This window comes from Coregonus lavaretus, assembly GCF_964263955.1.
Source record: "Coregonus lavaretus genome assembly, chromosome: 23".
NCBI lineage: Eukaryota > Metazoa > Chordata > Actinopteri > Salmoniformes > Salmonidae > Coregonus > Coregonus lavaretus.
This window is the reverse complement of record NC_140010.1, coordinates 39,490,959-39,513,421: the sequence shown is the minus strand read 5'-3', so window position 1 is coordinate 39,513,421 and position 22,463 is coordinate 39,490,959. Positions and strand designations below refer to the sequence as shown.

Here is a 22,463-nt window from a genome sequence, read left to right as displayed (position 1 = left end):
TGACATGTGTTTTTCTGGATTTTTTTGTTGTTATTCTGTCTCTCACTGTTCAAATACCATTAAAATTATAGACTGATAATTTCTTTGTCAGTGGGCAAACTTACAAAATCAGCAGGGGATCAAATACTTTTTTCCCTCACTGTATTTTTTTCACCATCAATTCACCTTTATAACAAAGGATTGCATGAGTAGATTGGATAGTCAGAATTTAGGCTATTAATGAGCGCGTAGGCCTATAGGCTATATCAAAGACGTTTCTTTCCTTTGCACAGGAAAAAATGTGGCCTTTGATAAACATTTCATGCAATTCTACTACACTGTATGACTGAACATTAGCAGAATCTTTTTTAACACGACGGTAGAATAGGCCTACTCTGCTGACACTGACATCGGATAAATAAAACAACCTTGTCTTGAAAGCAACCATGTAATCTAAGCCTATGAAAAGGGGTCATGGCTAGAAGGGATCCAGCAAATGAACGTCAAAATATATATATATAAAAATGCATTTTAGCTAACCATAACCCTTTTCCTAACCTTAACCTAATTCTCCTAACCGGCAACGTTAATTATCCTAACCTGCTGCGTAAGTTCTCCTAACCTGCTATGAAAAGTAAAATCGGACATTAATTTTACAAAAGCTGGATCCCTTCTAGCTATGACCATGAAAAAGGGGAGACACAAATTGTACAATATGACATCCATATAGCCTGGAGGAGGCACTGACCCAATGATAAAGTTCAACAAATTATTCATAAGGAGGGAAAATGTATGGACATTACAGCATAGGACAAAGGCCTCAATGGGATAGGGCAACCTGCTGTGTTGACTATTGGTTGTTCCAGCCCAACAATATATTTCATCTTTATATGACACTAAAACACCTGACTGAATTAAACACAACTAAACAATCAAGAGCCTTGATGGTATGGATGACCTGAAGTGATATTCTAACATCATGTGTGCTTTTTATTTGTTTATGAACTATAGGTTCACCAGCTGACCTCTATCAAGACACCCATGTTGACTGGATTCCCACTATGAAGATGAGCAATGCTGCAGCAGCATCAGTTTCTCCTTTACTAATTTGTCCTTTTCCAGATATGAAAGGAGACATCCCTCAGTTACAGTGCATTCAGAAAGTATTCAGACCCCTTGACGTTTTCCACATTTTGTTACGTTAGAGCCTTATTCTAATTTGTAATTTTTTTTTTTAACAATCCTCATCAATCTACACACAATACCCCATATTGACAAAGCGAAAACTGGTTTTTAGAAAGTTTTGCAAATTTCTAAAAAAAATTAGATAATTATTCAGACCCTTTGCTATGAGACTCGAAATTGAGCTCAGGTACATCCTGTTTCCATTGATCATCCTTGAGATGTTTCTACAACTTGATTGGAGTCCACCTGTGGTAAATTCAATTGATTGGACATTATTTGGAAAGGCACACACCTGTCTATATAAGGTCCCACAGTTGACAGTGCATGTCAGAGCAAAAACCAAGCCATGAGGTCGAAGGAATTGTCCGTAGAGCGCCGAGACAGGATTGTGTCAAGGCACAGTTCTGGGGAAGGGTACCAAAACATGTCTGCAGCATTGAAGGTCCCCAAGAACATAGTGGCCTCCATCATTCATAAATGGAAGAAGTTTGGAACCACCAAGACTCTTCCTAGAGTTGGCTGACCTGATGGTCAGTCTGACAGAGCTCCAGAGTTCCTCTGGAGATGGGAGAACCTTCCAGAAGGACAACCATCTCTGCAGCACTCACCAATCTGGCCTTTATGGTAGAGTGGCCAGACGGAAGCCAAAAGGCGCCTAAAGGACTCAGACAATGAGAAACAAAATTATCTGGTCTGAATAAATCAAGATTAAACTCTTTGGCCTGAATGCCAAGCGTCACGTCTGGAGGAAACATGGTATCATCTCTACGGTGAAGCATGGTGGTGGCAGCATGCTGTGGGAATGTTTTTCAGCCGCAGGGACTAGAAGAATAGTCAGGATCGAGGGAAAGATGAACAGAGCAAAGTACAGAGATCCTTAATGAAAACCTGCTCAGGAACTCAGACTGGGGCGAAGGCTTACCTTTCAACAGGACAACAACCCTAAGCACATAGCCAAGACAACAGAGGAGTGGCTTCGGGACAAGTCTCTGAATGTCCTTGAGTGGCCCAGCCAGAGTTCGGATTTGAACCTGATCGAACATCTCTGGAGAGACCTGAAAATAGCTGTGAAGCGACGCGCCCCATCCAACCTGACAGAGCTTGAGAGGATCTGCAGAGAAGAATGGGAGAAACTCCACAAATTCACATGTGTCAAGCTTGTAGCATCATACCCAAGAAGGCTCGAGGCTGTAATCGCTGCCAAAGGTGCTTCAACATAGTACTGAGTAAAGGGTCTGAATACTACCTATTTTTGCCTTGTCATTGTGGGGTATTGTGTGTAGATTGATGAGAGATTTTATTTAAGCCATTTTAGAATAAGGCTGTAAAGTGACAGTGGAAAAAGTCAAGGGGTCTGAATACTTTCCGAATGCAAGGTGGTTGTCATATGCTGTGCTTTGGTCAATCTGAATGATTCTGTTGTGCCATTTGAGTAGAGAGCACCTTCACCTTGTCGTCATGACAAAAGTGTCCCCTTAAACTGGATCAATATATAACATGTAATTTGGAACATGTATAAGACGGTTTATGATATTGTAAACATACTGTATACTTCAATAATAGGCTATATTGTTGTATGGGTGAAATCAAAAGTATTTTTTGTGTCATCTCTGCGTTGCCTTGCCCAATTGAATAAAATGTATTTCTTATAGCCTAACTATTCATTCTTTTACAATTTAAACACATTTAGCATAGACAATGTAATTGTTGTGGTAGTCTTAGGCAAACCATCTTCATTATCACAGTGGCAGCTCCAAGTGCCACTCAGACCTTCTGGGAGAAAGGTATCTGGCATTGAATTTAGTGGGTGTAGTAGTTGTGTGTATGTTTTAAACTAAAGATCCCATAATCTACTGCTTCCAGACATTTCTCTACCTAGATTACAAGGGTTGGATTTGCACTAAACATAATGATTAGCCTCATACATTGTCTACTGGTATCGTTTTTTAAAATTGAGAACATACAGTACCAGTCAAAAGTTTAGACACACCTACTCATTCAAGGGCTTTTCTTAATTTTTACTATTTTCTACATTGGAGAGTAGTAGTGAAGACATCAAAACTATGAAATAACACATATGGAATCATGTAGTAACCAAAAAAGTGTTAAACAAATGAAAATATATTTTAGATTTGAGTTTCTTCAAAGTCGCCACCCTTTGCCTTGATGACAGCTTTGCACACTTGGCATTCTCTCAACCAGCTTCATGAGTTAGTCACCTGGAATGCATTTCAATTAACAGGTGTGCCTTCTTAACTTAATTGTGGAATTTATTTCCTTCTTAATGCGTTTTGAGCCAATCAGTTGTGTTGTGACAAGGTAGGGGTGGTATACAGAAGATAGCCCTATTTGGTAAAAAACCAAGTCCATATTATGGCAAGAACAGCTCAAATAAGCAAAGAGAAACGACAGTCCATCATTACTTTTTTAAGTTTTGGTCTTTGTGAGATGCAGTGTAGGTGAACGGATGATCTCCGCATGTGTAGTTCCCACCGTGAAGCATGGAAGAGGAGCAGGTGTGATGGTGAGGGGGTGCTTTGCTGGTGACACTGTCTGTGATTTATTTAGAATTCAAGGCACACTTAACCAGCATGGCTACCACAGCATTCTGCAGCGATACGCCATCCCATCTGGTTTGGGCTTAGTGGGACTATCATTTGTTTTTCAACAGGACAATGACCCAACACACCTCCAGGCTGTGTAAGGTCTATTTTACCAAGGAGGAGAGTGATGGAGTGCTGCATCAGATGACCTGGCCTCAACAATCGCCCGACCTCAATTGAGATGGTTTGGGATGAGTTGGACTGCAGAGTGAAGGAAAAGCAGCCAACAAGTGCTCAGCATATGTGGGAACTCCTTCAAGACTGTTGGAAAAGCATTCCAGGTGAAGCTGGTTGAGAGAATGCCAAGTGTGCAAAGCTGTCATCAAGGCAAAGGGCATTGAAGATGAAACGTGGCTGGGTCTTTCAGCATGACAATGATCCCAAACACACCGCCCGGGCAACGAAGGAGTGGCTTCGTAAGAAGCATTTCAAGGTCCTGGAGTGGCCTAGCCAGTCTCCAGATCTCAACCCTATAGAAAATCTTTGGAGGGAGTTGAAAGTCTGTGTTGCCCAGCGACAGCCCCAAAACATCACTGCTCTAGAGGAGATCTGCATGGAGGAATGGGCCAAAATACCAGCAACAGTGTGTGAAAACCTTGTGAAGACTTACAGAAAACGTTTGACCTGTGTCATTGCCAACAAAGGGTATATAACGTGTACTCCTGAGTGGCGCAGTGGTCTAAAGCACTGCATCGCAGTGCTAACTGTGCCACTAGAGATCCTGGTTCGAATCCAGGCTCTGTCGCAGCCGACCGCGACCGGGAGACTCATGGGCGGCGCACAATTGGCCCAGCGTCGTCCAGGGTAGGGGAGGGAATGGCCGGCAGGGATGTAGCTCAGTTGATAGAGCATGGTGTTTGCAACGCCAGGGTTGTGGGTTCGATTCCCACGGGGGGCCAGTATAAAAAAATATGTATTCACTAACTGTAAGTCGCTCTGGATAAGAGCATCTGCTAAATGACTAAAATGTAAATGTAAATAACAAAGTATTGAGAAACTTTTGTTATTGACCAAATACTTATTTTCCACCATCATTTGCAAATAAATTCATTAAAAATCCTACAATGTGATTTTCTGGATTTTTTTCCCCTCATTTTGTCTGTCATAGTTGACGTGTACCTATGATGAAAATTACAGGCCTCTCTCATCTTTTTAAGTGGGAGAACTTGCACAATTGGTGGCTGACTAAATACTTTTTTCCCCCACTGTAGGTGGAGTTATGGTCCAATTTGCATATATTCACTTTTATTCCTCTAAGTACACCTTGAACTGCATGAAAATCCTTTTTATTTTTGTTTCAAACAATTTTGAAATGTTGATCCCAATGTCACACATTTCACCCCATTATTTATAGAAAGATCCAATTAAACTCCAACGTTGATCCCTACTGTATTGGTAGCCCAAAGGCAGGCAGATGGCGATATTGATCCGTTTCGTCTTACCGTCCAAAGGCATTGTATGCAGCTGGCAGGTTTTTCGTTAGCCTGTAATAGCCGGCTTTTGACCCATTTTTTTGTTGTTGTTGAAAAGCAGTTAAATAAAAGGGAGAAGAAAATAAATCCCATTGTGAAAATAATTATTTTTAGCCTATTCATTGATGGAAATACCAGTTGATGAAAATACATTTGACTGGTCATGCTTATCAGTCGATGGGTTAATTTGAATAATTTTGTGGAATTAAATTGGCACGTGTGAATATTCGTTATGCATCTTATTTATCACACGCACACAGATACAGAGCCTTTAAGCCAAAAATCTGCCAGACAGCGCATTTATAAGCCCAATCATTGCGCAACATTTCTATACTGAACAAAAATATAAACATATAAACACAACATGTAAAGTGTTGGTCCCATGTTTCATGAGCTAAAATAAAAGATGCCAGAAATGTTCCATAGGCACACAATTCTTATTTATCTCAGATTTGGTGCACAAATTTGTTTACATCCCTGTTAGTGAGCATTTCTCCTTTGCCAAGATAAACCAGCCACCTGACAGGTGTGGCATATCAAGAAGCTGATTAAACAGCATGATCATTAGACAGGTGCACCTTGTGCTGGGGACAATAAAAGGCCAGTTTAAAATGGGCAGTTGTCACACAACACAATGCCACAGATGTCTAAAGTTTTGAGGGAGCGTGCAATCTGGCGTGCTGACTGCAGGAATGTCCACCAGAGCTGTTGCCAGAGAACTTAATGTAATTTCTCTACCAGAAGCCGCCTCCGCTGTTTTAGAGAATTTGGCAGTACGTCCAACCGGCCTAACAAACGCAGACCACGTGTAACCACGCCAGCCCAGGACCTCCACATCCGGCTTCTTCACCTGCGCGATCGTCTTAGACCAGCTACCCGGACAGCTGATGATACTGAGGGTTTGCACAAACTGTCAGAAACCGTCTCAGGGAAGATCAAATGCGTGCTCGTCATCCTCACCAGAGTCTTGACCTGACTGCAGTTTGGCGTCGTAACCAACTTCAGTGGGCAAATGCTCAACCGATGGTCACTGGCACGCTGGAGAAGTGTGCTCTTCACGGATAAATCCCTGTTTCAACTGTACCAGGCAGATGGCAGACAGCGTGTATGGCGTCGTGTGGGCGAGCGGTTTGGTGATGTCACCATGATGCCGGTGGGGTTATGGTAGGGGCAGGCATAAGCTAAGGCCAATGAACACAATTTCATTTTATCAATGGCAATTTGAATGCACAGAGATACCGTGACGAGATCCTGAGGCCCATTGTTGTGCCATTCATCTGCCGCCATCGCCTCATGTTTCAGCATGATAATGCACAGTCCCATGTCGCAAGGATCTGTACACAATTCCTGGAAGCTGAAAATGTCCCTGTTCTTCCATGGCCTGCATACTCAGACATGTCACCCATTGAGCATGTTTGGGATGCTCTGGATCGACGTGTACGACAGCGCGTTCCAGTTCCTAGCCAATATCCAGCAACTTCGCACAGCCATTGAAGAGGAGCGGGACAACATTCCACCGGCCACAATCAACTCTAAGCGAAGGAGATGTGTCGCGCTGCATGAGGCAAATGGTGGTCACACCAGATACTGACTGGTTTTCTTATCCACAGCCCTACTTTTTTTTTTAAAGGTATCTGTGACCAACAGATGCATATCTGTATTCCCAGTCATGTGAAATCCATAGATTAGGGCCTAATGAATTTATTTCAATTGACTGATTTCCTTATATGAACTGTAACTCAATAAAACCTTTGAAATTGTTGCATGTTGCGTTTATTTTTATTCAGTGTAAATGCAATCGTGTATTAAAAATAGTTTTTGGGCGCTTCCAATTCGCCATTCAAATGCATAGGCAACGGAAGGCAGGCTTCATCAGCACGTCACACACCAGTTTGCAATGAGCTGGAGGCAGTATGCATTTTGAAAACATATAGCTACTTAATTGTTTGAAACCTGAACGTTTTACTACATATTAGGAGGCATGTTTGTACTTTGCTTCAAAGTAGCCTAGGCAAAATCTGACCATATCCGTGGAGGCAATTATTTTATAAAGATTCCCATATGCCATTGAAACCAGTAGCCTATTTCTCTCATGTTCTATTGGTTTTCAACTTTCTTTCATTGTCCTGTAGCCAAATGCACATTTGCACGTAGCATACTCCCTTGTGCGCATTGCTGCGCTAAATGTTAAGAAATAATAGTTTATCAACATTTTAAGCTTAAACGTTCTTGCGTCAGATTCATTGCTTTAAAATATATATATATATATATATATATATATATATATATATATATATATATATATATATATATATATATATGATGTAGCCTAGGCCTACTGGTATGAATTTGGGATCTATCATCTCACAACTCTCCCAGAGTCTGTTTGGGCTATTTCTTTCTCGACAAGCTGACCAATAGAATAGGTGAACTCTTCTACTATGGGGGATAAGGAGATTGACATAGGCGCTGCGTCCATAAAGCTAGGGGAAGCTAAGCTTGCCCTAAGTAAATTGCAAAAAGTAGATTGCCTAATTAGCCTACTCCTGTCTATACACAAGCCAACTGACCACATTTAGAATTTCAAACATGTAATTCAATAAAATAAGGACATTAAGCTTTTTATTGAGATTTAAAAACCACATGTAATACAAAGTTTGACATTTATTGCAGTAAATGTACACATTATTTACGCACTCTGAAAACACAACTCAAATTCATGTTACCTTCAGTGGTTTCACAGACGTGGTTCTGGATTAATCAGAAATTCCCCTCAACCTAGACAATCATGGACCTACCAGAACTGCGGACATGGGTCATTTAGGATTTGAAAAACCAAGCATCTATGAAAGGTTGGCCCAAGCGACATAAAACAGTATGAGAAAAGACCAAATTAAAAACAAATGCATTGCTCTACTAAAATTAGGCCTACTTGAAACTCAGTGACAGGAATTAGCCTCATTCAGAACATGGAAGATTGCACTATACTATGTTTACCCAAATGTCACTTTTGGTACAGTATTATTGCAATAGGAAGGGAACACTATCTAGCTCTTCAACCAAGGTGCATGAATTGAGGAGCAAACTAAAGTGAATGAATACAGCTATAAGCAAAAACATAGTAAAAATGATGAATAAACAAATGTAAAATGTACAGTGGATTGATGTACAATATGGGGGAGAGAGATACAGTGTCTCGATAGATATCCTCTAGGCTATATAATGCAGTCGGTCAGTGGCAGAGTTTAAATTGGCAGGTGCATACATAAAGGAATGTACAGATTGAATTTATACTGGAATTTCAATGGTCAGGACTATTGATATCATGATATAGCCCAATACATGCATACACGTTTATGTAGGCTAACATTTTTCCAGGGTCTGTGAAACCAAGCCATCCACTTAACTATTGACCATTTTTGTAAACAACATTAAAATGTAACCTAAAGATGATAAAATAATTATAGAAAACATTGACTAAATTGAGAGACTCAATTGAGCAAGGAGACTAAAACCTATAAAAAAATCTCACAAGCGGTCCGGTTTGAAATGTTACTCCTCTGGTTATGTCAAAGTAGGCCTAGTGATCAGGACTGACAGCCAACAAAAAAGTACAGAAGTTTAAAGCATAAAAATATCTATGGAGTAATGTTGATAAGCAAACTAAAAGGAACAAAACCCTCACAAGTAGTGAATATCTGTACATTTTAATGTAGAAATTTGAGAGATGTTGGGTTCAAATCAAATGTATTTGTCACACGCATCGTAAACAACAGGTGTAGACTAACAGTACTTGTGCTGGTCGGACTGTTGCTAGACAACGTCCTGCTTACGGCCCCGAGAAAGCTAGTGCGGTCACTGGGGGTAAACTGGCTTGGTGTCTTCTGTATATTCATCTGTATTCTCTTTCACTTTCCTCCATTCACCTTCCTTGTTTCCTCAGTTCACCAATCCTGTTTCACTATCCTCAATTACCTTCCTTGTTTTATCTTCCTGATCAGATTCTTCCACTGGAGGGAATCCTTCCTGGCTTTTTTCGTTGGAGTTGCAGGATCGTTTGACCGGAGGTTCACTGTTAGCCTTATCTTGCTCTGCCTCTATCTTATCTTCGTTTGCTGCACTAGGGGGATGGCCCCTTTTCTGTGGGGGACCATCATAGATGGGGGGTTTGGGATTGGGGGCTTTCCGCAAGTGAGCACCTCTTTTATCCTTTGTCTTGCGTGGGCGGCCTCTTCCTCTAGGCTCAATGACTGGAGGATCATTGCGGGGATAGATGCGCGGCCTTCCGAGTGGCTTCAACACTCTTGGTTGGCTTTCCAGTTTCTTTCTCTCCTCTTCCTCCTCGGGTGTTAGGATCTTCTTTGGCCTACCCCTTTTTGATTTAACTTTACTGGGCCGGCCACACTTCTTAGAGGGGCCAACCACTTTACGGGGTCGGCCTCGCGACGGCTTGCCTATAACTTTCAGCATCTTGGGCTTTGTGAACACTGATCCTTTGGCCTTTCCCCTCTTCGGTGTTATGGGGCTAGCACCTAACTTGGATGCTAATCTTTTTGGCCGACCCTTTTTAGGTGTTGTGGTGCTACTATTAGACAAGGCTCCTCCCTTCTTAGTGACTGATCTTTTGGGCCTACCCTGTTCCCTCTTAGTTGTTGTGGAGCTACCATTGGATAAGGCTCGATCTGATTCAGAGATGGATCGGTTCTTGGGCGGCCTACCCCTGCTCCTCTTAAGGGTTGTACGGCTACCATTAGACAAAGCTTCATCTGACTTCTCTTCGCTGCCAGCAGCATCCACCTGCACTTCTTCAGACTTGGTTGCCTCTTCTTCCACCTCCATTTTAATCTCCTCCTTTCGTTCTATTCTCTCAACCTGGCTCCCTCTTTTCAGTGGCCCACTGTAAAAGACATTCACATGGTTACTTAAAACAAATATTCTTCATGGCTCCCTCCATTGCTTTGAAAACCTCAATTCAGCAGGTTGGATAATCAACAGAAACAAAATGGTCTAGAATCGATATAACGTGAGCTGGAAAATGTTACCCTAAATATGTTATTTTGTTTAGGCCTATTTTGTGTCAGGTGAAATTCCTGTAACACCGCCGGCCAGAATTACTCAATTTTATCAAAGGCAGGTTAGTCAGGCATTTAAAATTATGCTGAATTTAGTGGCATGTAATGGCAATTTTATCATAACGTTTCCAGCCCAGAACCACGTTACCCTGGTGAGACATGGGCCAAATTGACAAATAAAAACCGTCATCGAAAAGAATAGCCTACTTATTGTAACCACCAAACGAGAAGAAATGTGTCGATCAATATTTTTAAAAAAACTGGACACCAGTTTTATTTATATATATATATATATATATATATATATATATATATATATATATATATATATATATATATAAAAATAGGCTAGGACTGCAGAGACGCTAATATAACAAACCATTTTGATCTTCGTTATAAATGACAATAACCGTTTTTAAATGGTTTCAAATGACTTTTCATGGCACAAGTGTTGGTATTTGGGAGGTAGCTCAGTTGGTAGAGCATGGCGTTTGCAACGCCAGGGTTGTGGGTTCGATTCCCACGGGGGGGCAGTATGAAAATAAAAAAGAATAATGTATGCACTAACTGTAAATCTGCTAAATGACGTAAATGTAAATTTCTCCACGTTTTGTAATCCCACCCCACTGACACTTTTTCCACAAGCAACAAAACAGCATGGTGAGAAAAGGATTATGGCAGAAGACCGTTCTTCTAACACAAGACTTCTTTTTAGTTAGCTAGCTAGCTAGCGGTACTGATATTAGCTAGCTACCAAGACGTTAGCCTAATACCACAGTTTAACCCACATTACCCAGCTAGTTCGTAACGTTACTAACTAGCCACAACAGTGCCGACAATTTGAGGCTAAACAAAGAAAAGCATACACGGCAATGACGCAAACTGGGTTCTTGGGTAATAAATTATTCTAGCTAACTAGCTAGTGACACATATTGTTAGCTTTATTGCTAGTTGACGTCTGGTTTAATAAAAATACACGGTATTCATGCATTACCTTGGGAAAAAACCTTCCTTTCACCACACGAAGGTCGAGCGATGGTTTCTATGTCGTTGTTTGTAGCTACTCCGTCTGAGAATAATAACTAACAAATCTTTATCAGCGGTTCGTCAGCAACAATAAAAAAAACTACTTTCGGGTCACGGAATTTCCAAACATTTCTAAATAAAGGTCCCCCACGTAATAGTAGAATAGTGTCAGTAACCTGTATTTATCCATGATATATGAAATATGAAAAATATTTGTCTGAACATTAACAATGATTAATGTGCTAATATTTAAGTGACATTTGCATAAATGTGGGGTTTAAAACATCTTCCAAGGTCAAATAAATGCCCCAATGGAAATCACTGTATGAAATACATATTGGCTTATAGAGCAAAAAATTCTCGGTGCAGCAGTAAAAGTATTGTAGGGAATACTCAGTAGGATCTGTAGAACGTATATATGGTGTCATTTCATGGGCTCTGAATAATAGAGTGTTGCTGGCCTTTTACTCCACCCACTGTACTTGTGCTGTGGCAATAAAACTTAACTTGAAACTAATTTGAAACTTCTGTGTAACTGTTGATGATCAATTTGATTAATTAACTTCATTGTGATATTTGTTATGAAAAAAGTTTGCTTTCTTGGACCAAATTTACTTGCATCTCTTGACTTTTTGAATAAACATATTGTATGTTGTATTTTTTCCAGTGTCCACCGATGGAAGATTATAAGATATGTCTTTTAAATTATAAAGTATTTTGGTATGACAATATATTTGTCCTATGACACAGTGCTATATTTGAACCGTATAGTGACCTGTCACCCCATTTTAAGCTGTTTGACCACAGTATAAAAAACTCACAAACTCTGAATGACGAAATATTTGTATTTATTAGCAAAAGCTGGTAAGACACATGCTGGGCACAGCACATAGCGTTATGGTTTCACAGAACAAGGATAAGATGCATGAGGCTTTAAGCCACTAGTGACTAGGCCATATAATCATCCAGGAATACATCTCAAGCAAACTGGAAATTAAATTAAAACCGTGATAGGATCTGTAAGAACCAATAAATACTTTTAAGCATAGCACCAGTCATATACATAACATACAATGACATATTAAAAACAGCCATTTCTTATTGTGCTCCACCTTTTATAATATTCTTTATCTTCTATAAAGCAGTAATTCTCTTTAGTTTAGATTTTCCCTGATGTAGTTATAATTTTGTAACAATTTGAACATTATGCACTAGGACTATGCAAAGCTGCAAAAAGATATATTGATTTCGTATCATACACATAGCGTTTTACCGCAGACCTTTATTTTGAAGGCAAAACCGGAAGTCTTAATGCTGCTGCCTGTAAATTAATCAAATCTTTGCAGCTGTATTTGAATTTGCAACTGCTTCTGGTCAACCAAGGTTAATTTAACTAAGGGTTCCGCATTTGCAAAATTCTACTTTGTTCTTATTTTTCTTCTGTGGGGTATCATGGTGGTTGACATAATTTGTTCTGCTCATAGTATTTACTATAGTGTAGGAAACTGGCCATTGTTAATTTATATAATTTTACTCCATAATAAAAAATAAAAAACACCCATAATTTATCTTCATAAATCACTCCTCTATGCTTTCTGCTTATTCAACCTATATGTAAGCTATATATCCTTCCTTGTTTACTTCCATCCTTCCTTGTTTCTTTACTTCCTTTCCTTTATATAGTAAGATACAGTACTTTGGGAACAGTCCCTCATTGTGCATGACAGTGTTCGTGTTGTGTGGGACAAAGGTTTAAATTGGTCTTGCCCAATTTGTAGTTTTATACTAAACAGGAATTAGTGTCTTTGAACTGATGTCATCCTGTTCTATGTTTCCTGGCAGGTCACTGTCCCCCTGAGTCACCTGATCAACACCCTCCACTCCCTGAAGAGCTCAATAGGAAGCAGCAGCAGTGTCACTGCTAAACCTCCGCACAGACAGCATGCCTCAGAACAGGACTTGCATAGTACTGAGGTAAACACACATATGTGGCCTACAGATTGCAGGCCTGCCAAGAACAAAGACAAAGCAGCTGGCAAATACTGCTCTGTGTCAGCGGTCATGGGCAGCCTAGTTATATGGGGAAGAAGGTGCTTTCTGTATCCACAAGTGTCCATGTATCTGTAACCTTTGAAATGTTTGAATCCTTTTGATATGGAATATGATTTGTGGATTCAAATAAACCATTTAAAATGTCTGTGTGTGTGTGTCCGTCTCTGTTTGTGCGTGTATGTGTAGCCCACGTGGAGCCTGAGGGACCTGGGCCTGTCTGACCTGGGCGTGCGGCAGCTGGAAGAGCTAGTGAGCGGTATGTTACCACGTCTGAGTCAACAGGGGGCGCCGTCCTCATCCAGCCCCAGCCAACAGGCCTGGAGGACCTCCCACCTGTCTTCACAGTCGTTCTTTCACAACAAGCATGGTGAGGCTAAGGACATGCCTATTTATAATGACGATTATAGGAACTCTACTGCTGGTTGGTGATTATTCCAAAAACATAATAATAATAATATAATATGCCATTTAGCAGACGCTTTTATCCAAAGCGACTTACAGTCGTGCGTGCATACATTTTTGTGTATGGGTGGTCCCGGGGATCGAACCCACTACCTTGGCGTTACAAGCGCCGTGCTCTACCAGCTGAGCTACAGAGGACCATCTTTAGCACTAAGATAATCTTAGACAAATACTGATCTTAATGTTACCCATAGGAATGTGCATCTTTCCCTTTCAGGATGATTCGCTAGGTATCTAGATGCATGGGCTCCGATCCTATACAGGAACGATACGTTTTAGAGAACGAATCGATGCGTTTCGGTTCGATATGATGCACTAACATTTGTTGCATAAACACATTCATTTTCCATTCTAAATTAAAATCTGCGGCTGATTGAGCTCATGAGCTGGGCCTTTGAGTTGGACCTCTGTGTGTGTGTGTGTGTGTGTGTGTAAATTATGTACTGTATGTTTATGGTGTATGTAATATGTAGGCACCTGAGCTGAGCAATAAGAGAGACTAGGCATCTACCACCCCACTACCAAAATCAGATTATGGGGGACAATGTAGCCTATGTTTTTTTGTCCCCCCACTTTGGTTCTGAAATCACTGTCACCCACTAATTAACTTGTTATTTTTGGCGATTTAAGTGTTTGAGCTAGTAATGTATCAATATTTATCGTTGACAAATTAGCTATGACATGACTATACTCTCAGTGGCCAGTTTATTAGGTACACCACCCCGTTCACGGAAATAGTTAGCTCCTACAGACAATGAGTCACGTGGCTGTGGCTTGCTATATAAAGCAGGCAGACAGGCATAGAGGCATTCAGTTACTGTTCGATTGAACGTTAGAATGGGCAAATTGAGTGAAAAAAGCTTGTTGATGAGAGGTCGCAGGAGAATAGCAAGAATCGTGCAAGCTAACAGGCGGACCACAAACGGGAATGTAGAAATAATCTAATATGAGAAAAACATTTTAGTAACCTCCAATTTGAATCGATTTTATGTCAGATGCATGCTACATTTGGATCGGTTTGGGGTCCGCGGACCGTTGGACTTGTATCTTAAACATTTGAATCGGGGACCGATGCGTATCGGTGAATCGCTACATCCCTAGTGACCCGGTAATAGTAAATCTACTGTAACCCGATTTAGCTGAGTTTAAATAGCCTTTTGTGTTGTTGGGGCCCATATCAAAGGGTGTGTCGTTGCCTGCTTGTGATTGCAGCATAGAATACATATGATGCTCTTGTTATGAGGCAAAGTTGGTGTGGAAGAGGTGAAAAAGTTGTTGCTATCTATAAATAAGAACAAGCCACCTGGTACCTACAATCTGGATGGTAAATTGCTGAAGTTGGTAGCGGAATACATTGCGACTCCTGGTTGCCACATCTTCAATTTAAGCCTAGAAGACAGTGTGTGCCTTCAGGCCTGGAGGGATGCAAAGGTCATTCCGCTGCCTAGGAACAGCAAAGCACCCTTTTAATGGTTCAAACAGCCGATCAATCAGCCTGTTACCGGTGCTTAGCAAACTTTTGGAAAAAATCGTGTTTCACCAAATACATTGGTATTTTACAGAAAACAAATTAACAGACTTTCAGCATGCTTATAGGGAAGGGCAGTCCACATGCTCAGCACTGACACAAATGACTGATGATTGGCTGAAAGCAATTGATAATAAGAAGATTGTGGGAGCTGTTTTGTTAGATTTCAATGCAGCCTTTGGTATCATTGATCACAACCTATTGCAGAAAAAACAGGGGTTATGGATTTACATCCTCTGCCTTATCATGGATTGAGATTAATACATAATAAAATACTAAATACCAAAAATACGTGTTTTGCATAGCACCGATTTGATGTATTTTATGGAATTCATTATGTATTGTTTATATGAACAAGTTTATTTTAAGACAGAAAATCATGAATATGTGGTTATAAATGTAACTAAATTCTAAGAGGAGGATTGTCTGAAGTGAAGAAGACCATTTGGGTTGAATATGCACATCCAACTCTCCGTCCATTGTCTTTCTAGGGTTCTCTGGCGGCAACATTGGCACTGACTCCCCTGTTTTCTGCAGACAGATCCCCTCCCCTCTTCAAACCGTTTTCACAGAGTTCCACTACTGGCCAGGTAACAGAAGATCATTCTATAATCTATTTAAGCATACAGTGCCCGATTTCGGTTACTTGCTTATTGATAATATGTTTACACAACTTAATTTATTAATTTCCCAACGTTTTGTAAGTCAGAACACAAAAGACTAGCCATTCTATCCTTCTGTTGAATAAACGTGTCTCTGGCTCCATCCACTGGTCAGCTGCGTCATTACATCACATTTTGTCTCTTTGTCACGGCACGTCAAGGGGGCGGTTCTTAGAAAAGCTGCTCTTCCGGTCAACTCTCCTGATTCTTATCAGCAGGCGGTTCTAAATATATAACATTCATAGTTGTACGATAAAGAATGCGACCTAGACACTCCCTTAAACTGAAAAGTAAATAAGTAATTTTGTGTGGAAGTCAAAAAGTTCATTACACATAATTTGTAAACTGCAAATGAACCGCAAGAAGCCCAAACAGATAAAACATTTGACTAAACATAATCATTTCAAACCTTTCTTACATTTGTATATGATCACATACTGTATATCTCTCTATTATGCGTGAGAATACTTTAGAACAGATTCCAAAATTGAAATCACAACAATATGTTTTGCTAAGAAAACTTTGGGTGCCAAATAAAATTGCCTGTGAGTGATTTTATTTGGCCCCCAAATATATATATTAAAGCAATAAAAAATATGTAAATCCGGGACACTCAAATTAGTATGATACAGTGGGGAAAAAAAGTATTTAGTCAGCCACCAACTGTGCAAGTTCTCCCACTTAAAAAGATGAGAGGCCTGTAATTTTCATCATAGGTACACGTCAACTATGACAGACAAAATGAGGAAAAAAAATCCAGAAAATCACATTGTAGGATTTCTTATGAATTTATTTGCAAATTATGGTGGAAAATAAGTATTTGGTCAATAACAAAAGTTTCTCAATACTTTGTTATATACCCTTTGTTGGCAATGACACAGGTCAAACGTTTTCTGTAAGTCTTCACAAGGTTTTCACACACTGTTGCTGGTATTTTGGCCCATTCCTCCATGCAGATCTCCTCTAGAGCAGTGATGTTTTGGGGCTGTCGCTGGGCAACACGGACTTTCAACTCCCTCCAAAGATTTTCTATGGGGTTGAGATCTGGAGACTGGCTAGGCCACTCCAGGACCTTGAAATGCTTCTTACGAAGCCACTCCTTCGTTGCCCGGGCGGTGTGTTTGGGATCATTGTCATGCTGAAAGACCCAGCCACGTTTCATCTTCAATGCCCTAGCTGATGGAAGGAGGTTTTCACTCAAAATCTCACGATACATGGCCCCATTCATTATTTCCTTTACACGGATCAGTCGTCCTGGTCCCTTTGCAGAAAAACAGCCCCAAAGCATGATGTTTCCACCCCCATGCTTCACAGTAGGTATGGTGTTCTTTGGATGCAACTCAGCATTCTTTGTCCTCCAAACACGACGAGTTGAGTTTTTACCAAAAGGTTCTATTTTGGTTTCATCTGACCATATGACATTCTCCCAATCCTCTTCTGGATCATCCAAATGCACTCTAGCAAACTTCAGACGGGCCTGGACATGTACTGGCTTAAGCAGGGGGACATGTCTTGCACTGCAGGATTTGAGTCCCTGGCGGCGTAGTGTGTTACTGATGGTAGGCTTAGTTACTTTGGTCCCAGCTCTCTGCAGGTCATTCACTAGGTCCCCCCGTGTGGTTCTGGGATTTTTGCTCACCGTTCTTGTGATCATTTTGACCCCACGGGGTGAGATCTTGCGTGGAGCCCCAGATCGAGGGAGATTATCAGTGGTCTTGTATGTCTTCCATTTCCTAATAATTGCTCCCACAGTTGATTTCTTCAAACCAAGCTGCTTACCTATTGCAGATTCAGTCTTCCCAGCCTGGTGCAGGTCTACAATTTTGTTTCTGGTGTCCTTTGACAGCTCTTTGGTCTTGGCCATAGTGGAGTTTGGAGTGTGACTGTTTGAGGTTGTGGACAGGTGTCTTTTATACTGATAACAAGTTCAAACAGGTGCCATTAATACAGGTAACGAGTGGAGGACAGAGGAGCCTCTTAAAGAAGAAGTTACAGGTCTGTGAGAGCCAGAAATCTTGCTTGTTTGTAGGTGACCAAATACTTATTTTCCACCATAATTTGCAAATAAATTCATAAAAAAATCCTACAATGTGATTTTCTGGATATTTTCTTCTCAATTTGTCTGTCATAGTTGACGTGTACCTATGATGAAAATTACAGGCCTCTCTCATCTTTTTAAGTGGGAGAACTTGCACAATTGGTGGCTGACTAAATACTTTTTTTCCCCACTGTATGTTATGTTTGGTATGGTTTCATAAGACAGATGGTTACTTAAGGCAAAAATGAAAGTGGGGTGGATGTGTGGACGCAGCCCAAAGTTTGAATCTTTAGTATTTAGGCTAACTAGCAACTTTTTATCTACTTACTACTTTTTATCTACTTTGCAACTACTTAGCATGTTAGCTAACCCTAACCCTATCCTTAACCCTTTTAGCTAACCCTTCCCTTTTAGCTAACCCAAACCCCTTTAACCTAACTCCTAAACTTAACCTTAAACCTAACCCCTAGCCTAGCTAGCTAATGTTAGCCACCTAGCTAGAATTCGTAAGATATCATACGTTTTGCAAATTCATAACATATTTTACGTTTTGCAAATTCGTAACATAGTGTGTAATACGAATTGTAATTCGTAACATATCATACGAAATGGGGGATGGACATCCACAAATTAATACCTACCATACGAAACGCTCTGAGACCAGGTTGTCATATTTGTATTTGATTGATTATACTTGTATTATGTACTAGATCATATGGGTTGAAAAGTGTTTTTTTCTCAGACATAAATAAACAATTCCAGGTGAAAGCCAAAGGTCATAGCTTTCAGGGGAGAAAGACTACGACATTATTCAAAATATTGCCTTGCTAGATTGATGAACACAGCCATAGCAAAACAGTGAAAACGGCTGTCAGCTCAATAGTCTGTTCTATTGTATTGCAATTAAGTGACTATAATAAATACTGAGCAAAAGTCCCAGCTTAGTACTCCTGTAAATGCAATTCAATGTCAACAGTGGCAAGCTTGTGAGAACAGATAGAAACTTGCATGGGAGCCTAATTTACCCCTTGCTATTGGAATATTTTAGAGGAAGAGTTCATGCAATGAAATGTTGGAGGGCAGGGTGTTTGTCTGTTATTTTGTTTTGACAATCACTCTCCCATATTTGAGTGAACGCCTGAAGTGCATAAAAATGTACAAAACATCTTATTAATGTGTAGTTAGATTTTCTATGTGTTAAACATATGCGTGCCCTTGTTCCCAGTGTGGGTCCAAAGCCGAGGCTTTAAAACTCTAAGGAAACACAAGCGACTGCAGGCAGGCTTTGAGCGTCCCATGGAACCAGACGGCTTTACGCCATCCTTTATGAAGGTGAGACCCCGGTTTGTCTGTACTCTGTCACTCTCTAGATAGAGTATTTGGTCATGTTCATTATGCCAGACCATACCAAAATGTGTTAAAACGATTTACAACCTGAAAACAAGCATTTCCTCATTAGACAAAGAATGATGGTACCTCCCAGTTTCGCAGCCTGGTTGCATTGTAAACATCTCTGACTCTGTTGTCGCATGGAGGGCCTCCTGACGCGTGATAAGGGGATGGAGGTGGAAACCCTGGACAAGCTCCTGAAGAACAAGAACATTCCAGATGGGCAGCAAGAGTATTTTAAGACCGGGTTTGCAGAGGGCTTCCTGAAATCCCAAGCGCTGACACGGCGCACACAAGGCAAGTGTATATACACAGACACAACATTGCTAAACGTTTTGAGATGGAAAACCAAAACGGCGTTCTTAGTGGACAAGCTCAGGTAGTATCTCCTTCGTTTCACAACATTGTCTCTTGTTTCTTGCCTACTAAATATGAACTAGGTCTACGTTGCCTCCCATGATGTTGGCTGTTAGTGGATTCAGAAAATGAACGTCTACTCTCCTTGCAGTGAGCATTAAATTACCAACGTTTCAGCCCGCAGGCCCTGAAGGCCTGAATTGGTAATTAAATGCTCATTGCAGCAAGAGATGAGTGTTGTCCGACTTTCATTTTTCTTGAAAGCGGATTGAAACACACATTCTCTCCCCTTCTCTACAGACTCTCTGAGGAGGACGAGGTTTATACTGCTGGTCCTGCTGTTGGTGGGACTCTACGGCCTCTCCAAGACCCCCTTCCTATCGGGTAAAGGCTCCTTTTTCATTTTGTCCATATGCATCTCTCTAATCAAGCTCTAAGACCCTCACTCTGGCATGCAGCTTGGTGTGTACCTTTTAAAGGAAAACTCCACTCAAAAACGTTTGGTATTTGTTTCATTAGTCCATTGTTGACATAGTCCCAAAATATTTTCCTTGTCAGCAATCAAGTTTTCAAGATATGTAACTTTCAAAATACAGAAATCACCCCATATGATGCATTTTGCATCATATGATGCAAAATGAATCATACAGGGATGATTTCTGTATTTTGAAAGTAATGTAAATGTAACCACTGTCAAATTCATAGACAGTCCATGAGAGTGACATGATGGTTTATGAAGCTGTATATTGTCTGTTTAAAGTTACTTTCTTCATAAATGAATGGGTAGCCTATATCATTTATTCAAATGACAATTGAACAGCCTCCCAGATTGAGCCTTTTAACCTTTTGCTGATGCATTCAGAATTTACACACAAAAAGAATGCTCAACAAATTTGATGATGAGTAATCGAGAACTTGATGTTGTGATATTGTTACTAATCGTTTCCATCAATTTACTTTACTGAATGCTTCTAAAAAATAGTGATTTGTTGGCAAACAAAAAAAATCAAACCATAGCTAAGAATGTGTTTGCATCCGAGCAGTGTGATTTCGATCCTTATTCTAACCATTCTGGACAGTGCGATTCCGAACCACATCAGGCCTGGACTCGGCGGTGGACCCTGTCCAAATGAAGAACGTGACGTTTGAGCACGTCAAGGGGGTGGACGAGGCCAAGAACGAGCTGCAGGAGGTGGTGGAGTTCCTCCGGAGCCCAGAAAAGTTCACCGTCCTCGGAGGGAAACTGCCGAAAGGTGCAGCAGACCGTCAAGCTGTTTTATAATAATAATAATATATCAAATATTCCATTTAGCAGACTCTTTTATCCAAAGCGACTTACAGTCAGTCATCCTTGCATACATTTTATGGTCTTTAGTTGATCAGGATTGTGTTCATTAGGCACCAAACAAGAACACATTTAACAGGAAACACTACCTGGATTTGTCCAATAAGAAACGCTCACATTTGTTTTCCGTTACAAAACATAAAAAAAAAAAAATGGTTCCGTGTCCTGATGAACACGACCTGGGTTTAGACTAACTGAACAATGCTGAATTCAAGAAGTTGTTTAGGCAGGCAGCCAGATCTTCCTCTGATGGAAGACGAAAATGTTGCCATCTTTGTCACCACTTTTAATTTACTTTATCTCACATTAGATTTCAATCTGTTGTTCTTCTTTCAACATTCATAAAAAAAAAACGTCTGATAATATACAGTAATACAATATTCATATTTTACAGTTGTTTATTGCTTGTGCGCTCTCTCTCTCTGTAGGGATCTTGCTGGTTGGCCCTCCTGGCACTGGGAAGACTCTGTTGGCCAGAGCCGTAGCTGGAGAGGCCGACGTCCCCTTTTATTACGCCACCGGTTCGGAATTTGATGAGATGTTTGTGGGGGTTGGAGCCAGTCGCATCAGGAACCTCTTCAGTGAGTCCCATCTCATCTTCAAGTCTCGCCCTATTCCTGGCTTCCAACCCTGAACCTAATATTGTACTTTAACCAGTTTTTTTGTTTACCCAAACCTGGTTACAACAATGTTAACATGCTAGATGATATTGTGTCATAATTTATCAACCATACGTTTGAGACCCCTGCCCTAGACAACCCAATCTCTCTATACATGACTTGTCTGCAGGGGAAGCTAAAGCCAACGCCCCATGCGTGGTTTTCATTGACGAGTTGGACAGCGTCGGAGGGAAGAGAATCGAGTCTCCCATGCACCCTTACTCCAGACAGACCATCAACCAGCTACTGGCTGAGATGGACGGGTATGTTTTCAATGTGTTCTTCTGGGTTGTGTTCAATGACACTATATATATATATATATATATATATATATATATATATATATTATTTTGAAACTGAGTGAAATAGAGAGCTTCTACCTGAATTTGTCCAATAAGAACACAGATTCTTTGTTGCAAAATGTTTTGCACTGGTGTGCCGTACTGAACACTACCGTGGTGTAGCACCACTGTTACTTTATGTGGGGAGAAACCTGACTTTCCTTAACCTTTTCACGTTTGTCACCCGCAGGTTCAAACCAAACGAAGGGGTCATCATCATCGGAGCGACCAACTTCCCTGAGGCTTTGGATAAGTATGTTAAGCTTTGTTCATCTCATAATGTTTCACAATGA

The 22,463-nt window shown here is 40.6% G+C and overlaps 2 protein-coding genes across 3 annotated transcripts in view; one reads left to right on the top strand and one right to left on the bottom strand.

The window, feature by feature from the left end:
* LOC311150838 (ATP-dependent zinc metalloprotease YME1L1-like) overlaps positions 1–22,463 on the top strand; it is a 43,954-nt gene that overhangs the window by 6,151 nt on the left and 15,340 nt on the right. Inside the window, exons 2-11 of one of the 2 annotated variants that reach the window (XM_084188385.1) lie at positions 13,180–13,311; positions 13,576–13,756; positions 15,871–15,969; positions 19,305–19,411; positions 19,615–19,765; positions 20,126–20,209; positions 20,905–21,078; positions 21,599–21,751; positions 21,960–22,092; positions 22,361–22,423. In XM_084188385.1, coding sequence (XP_084044511.1) covers positions 13,180–13,311; positions 13,576–13,756; positions 15,871–15,969; positions 19,305–19,411; positions 19,615–19,765; positions 20,126–20,209; positions 20,905–21,078; positions 21,599–21,751; positions 21,960–22,092; positions 22,361–22,423 — 1,277 coding nt within the window. The remainder of the gene's footprint in view (positions 1–13,179; positions 13,312–13,575; positions 13,757–15,870; positions 15,970–19,304; positions 19,412–19,614; positions 19,766–20,125; positions 20,210–20,904; positions 21,079–21,598; positions 21,752–21,959; positions 22,093–22,360; positions 22,424–22,463) is intronic. The other variant, XM_084188386.1, reaches the window with a different exon arrangement.
* On the bottom strand, positions 7,845–11,394 carry LOC311150839 (uncharacterized protein). Its single transcript, XM_084188387.1, has 2 exons — positions 11,306–11,394; positions 7,845–10,136 (listed from the first exon to the last, which is right to left on the bottom strand). Exon 2 carries the CDS (start codon positions 10,076–10,078, stop codon positions 9,179–9,181), a length of 900 nt encoding a protein of 299 aa, XP_084044513.1. The 5' UTR covers positions 10,079–10,136; positions 11,306–11,394; the 3' UTR covers positions 7,845–9,178.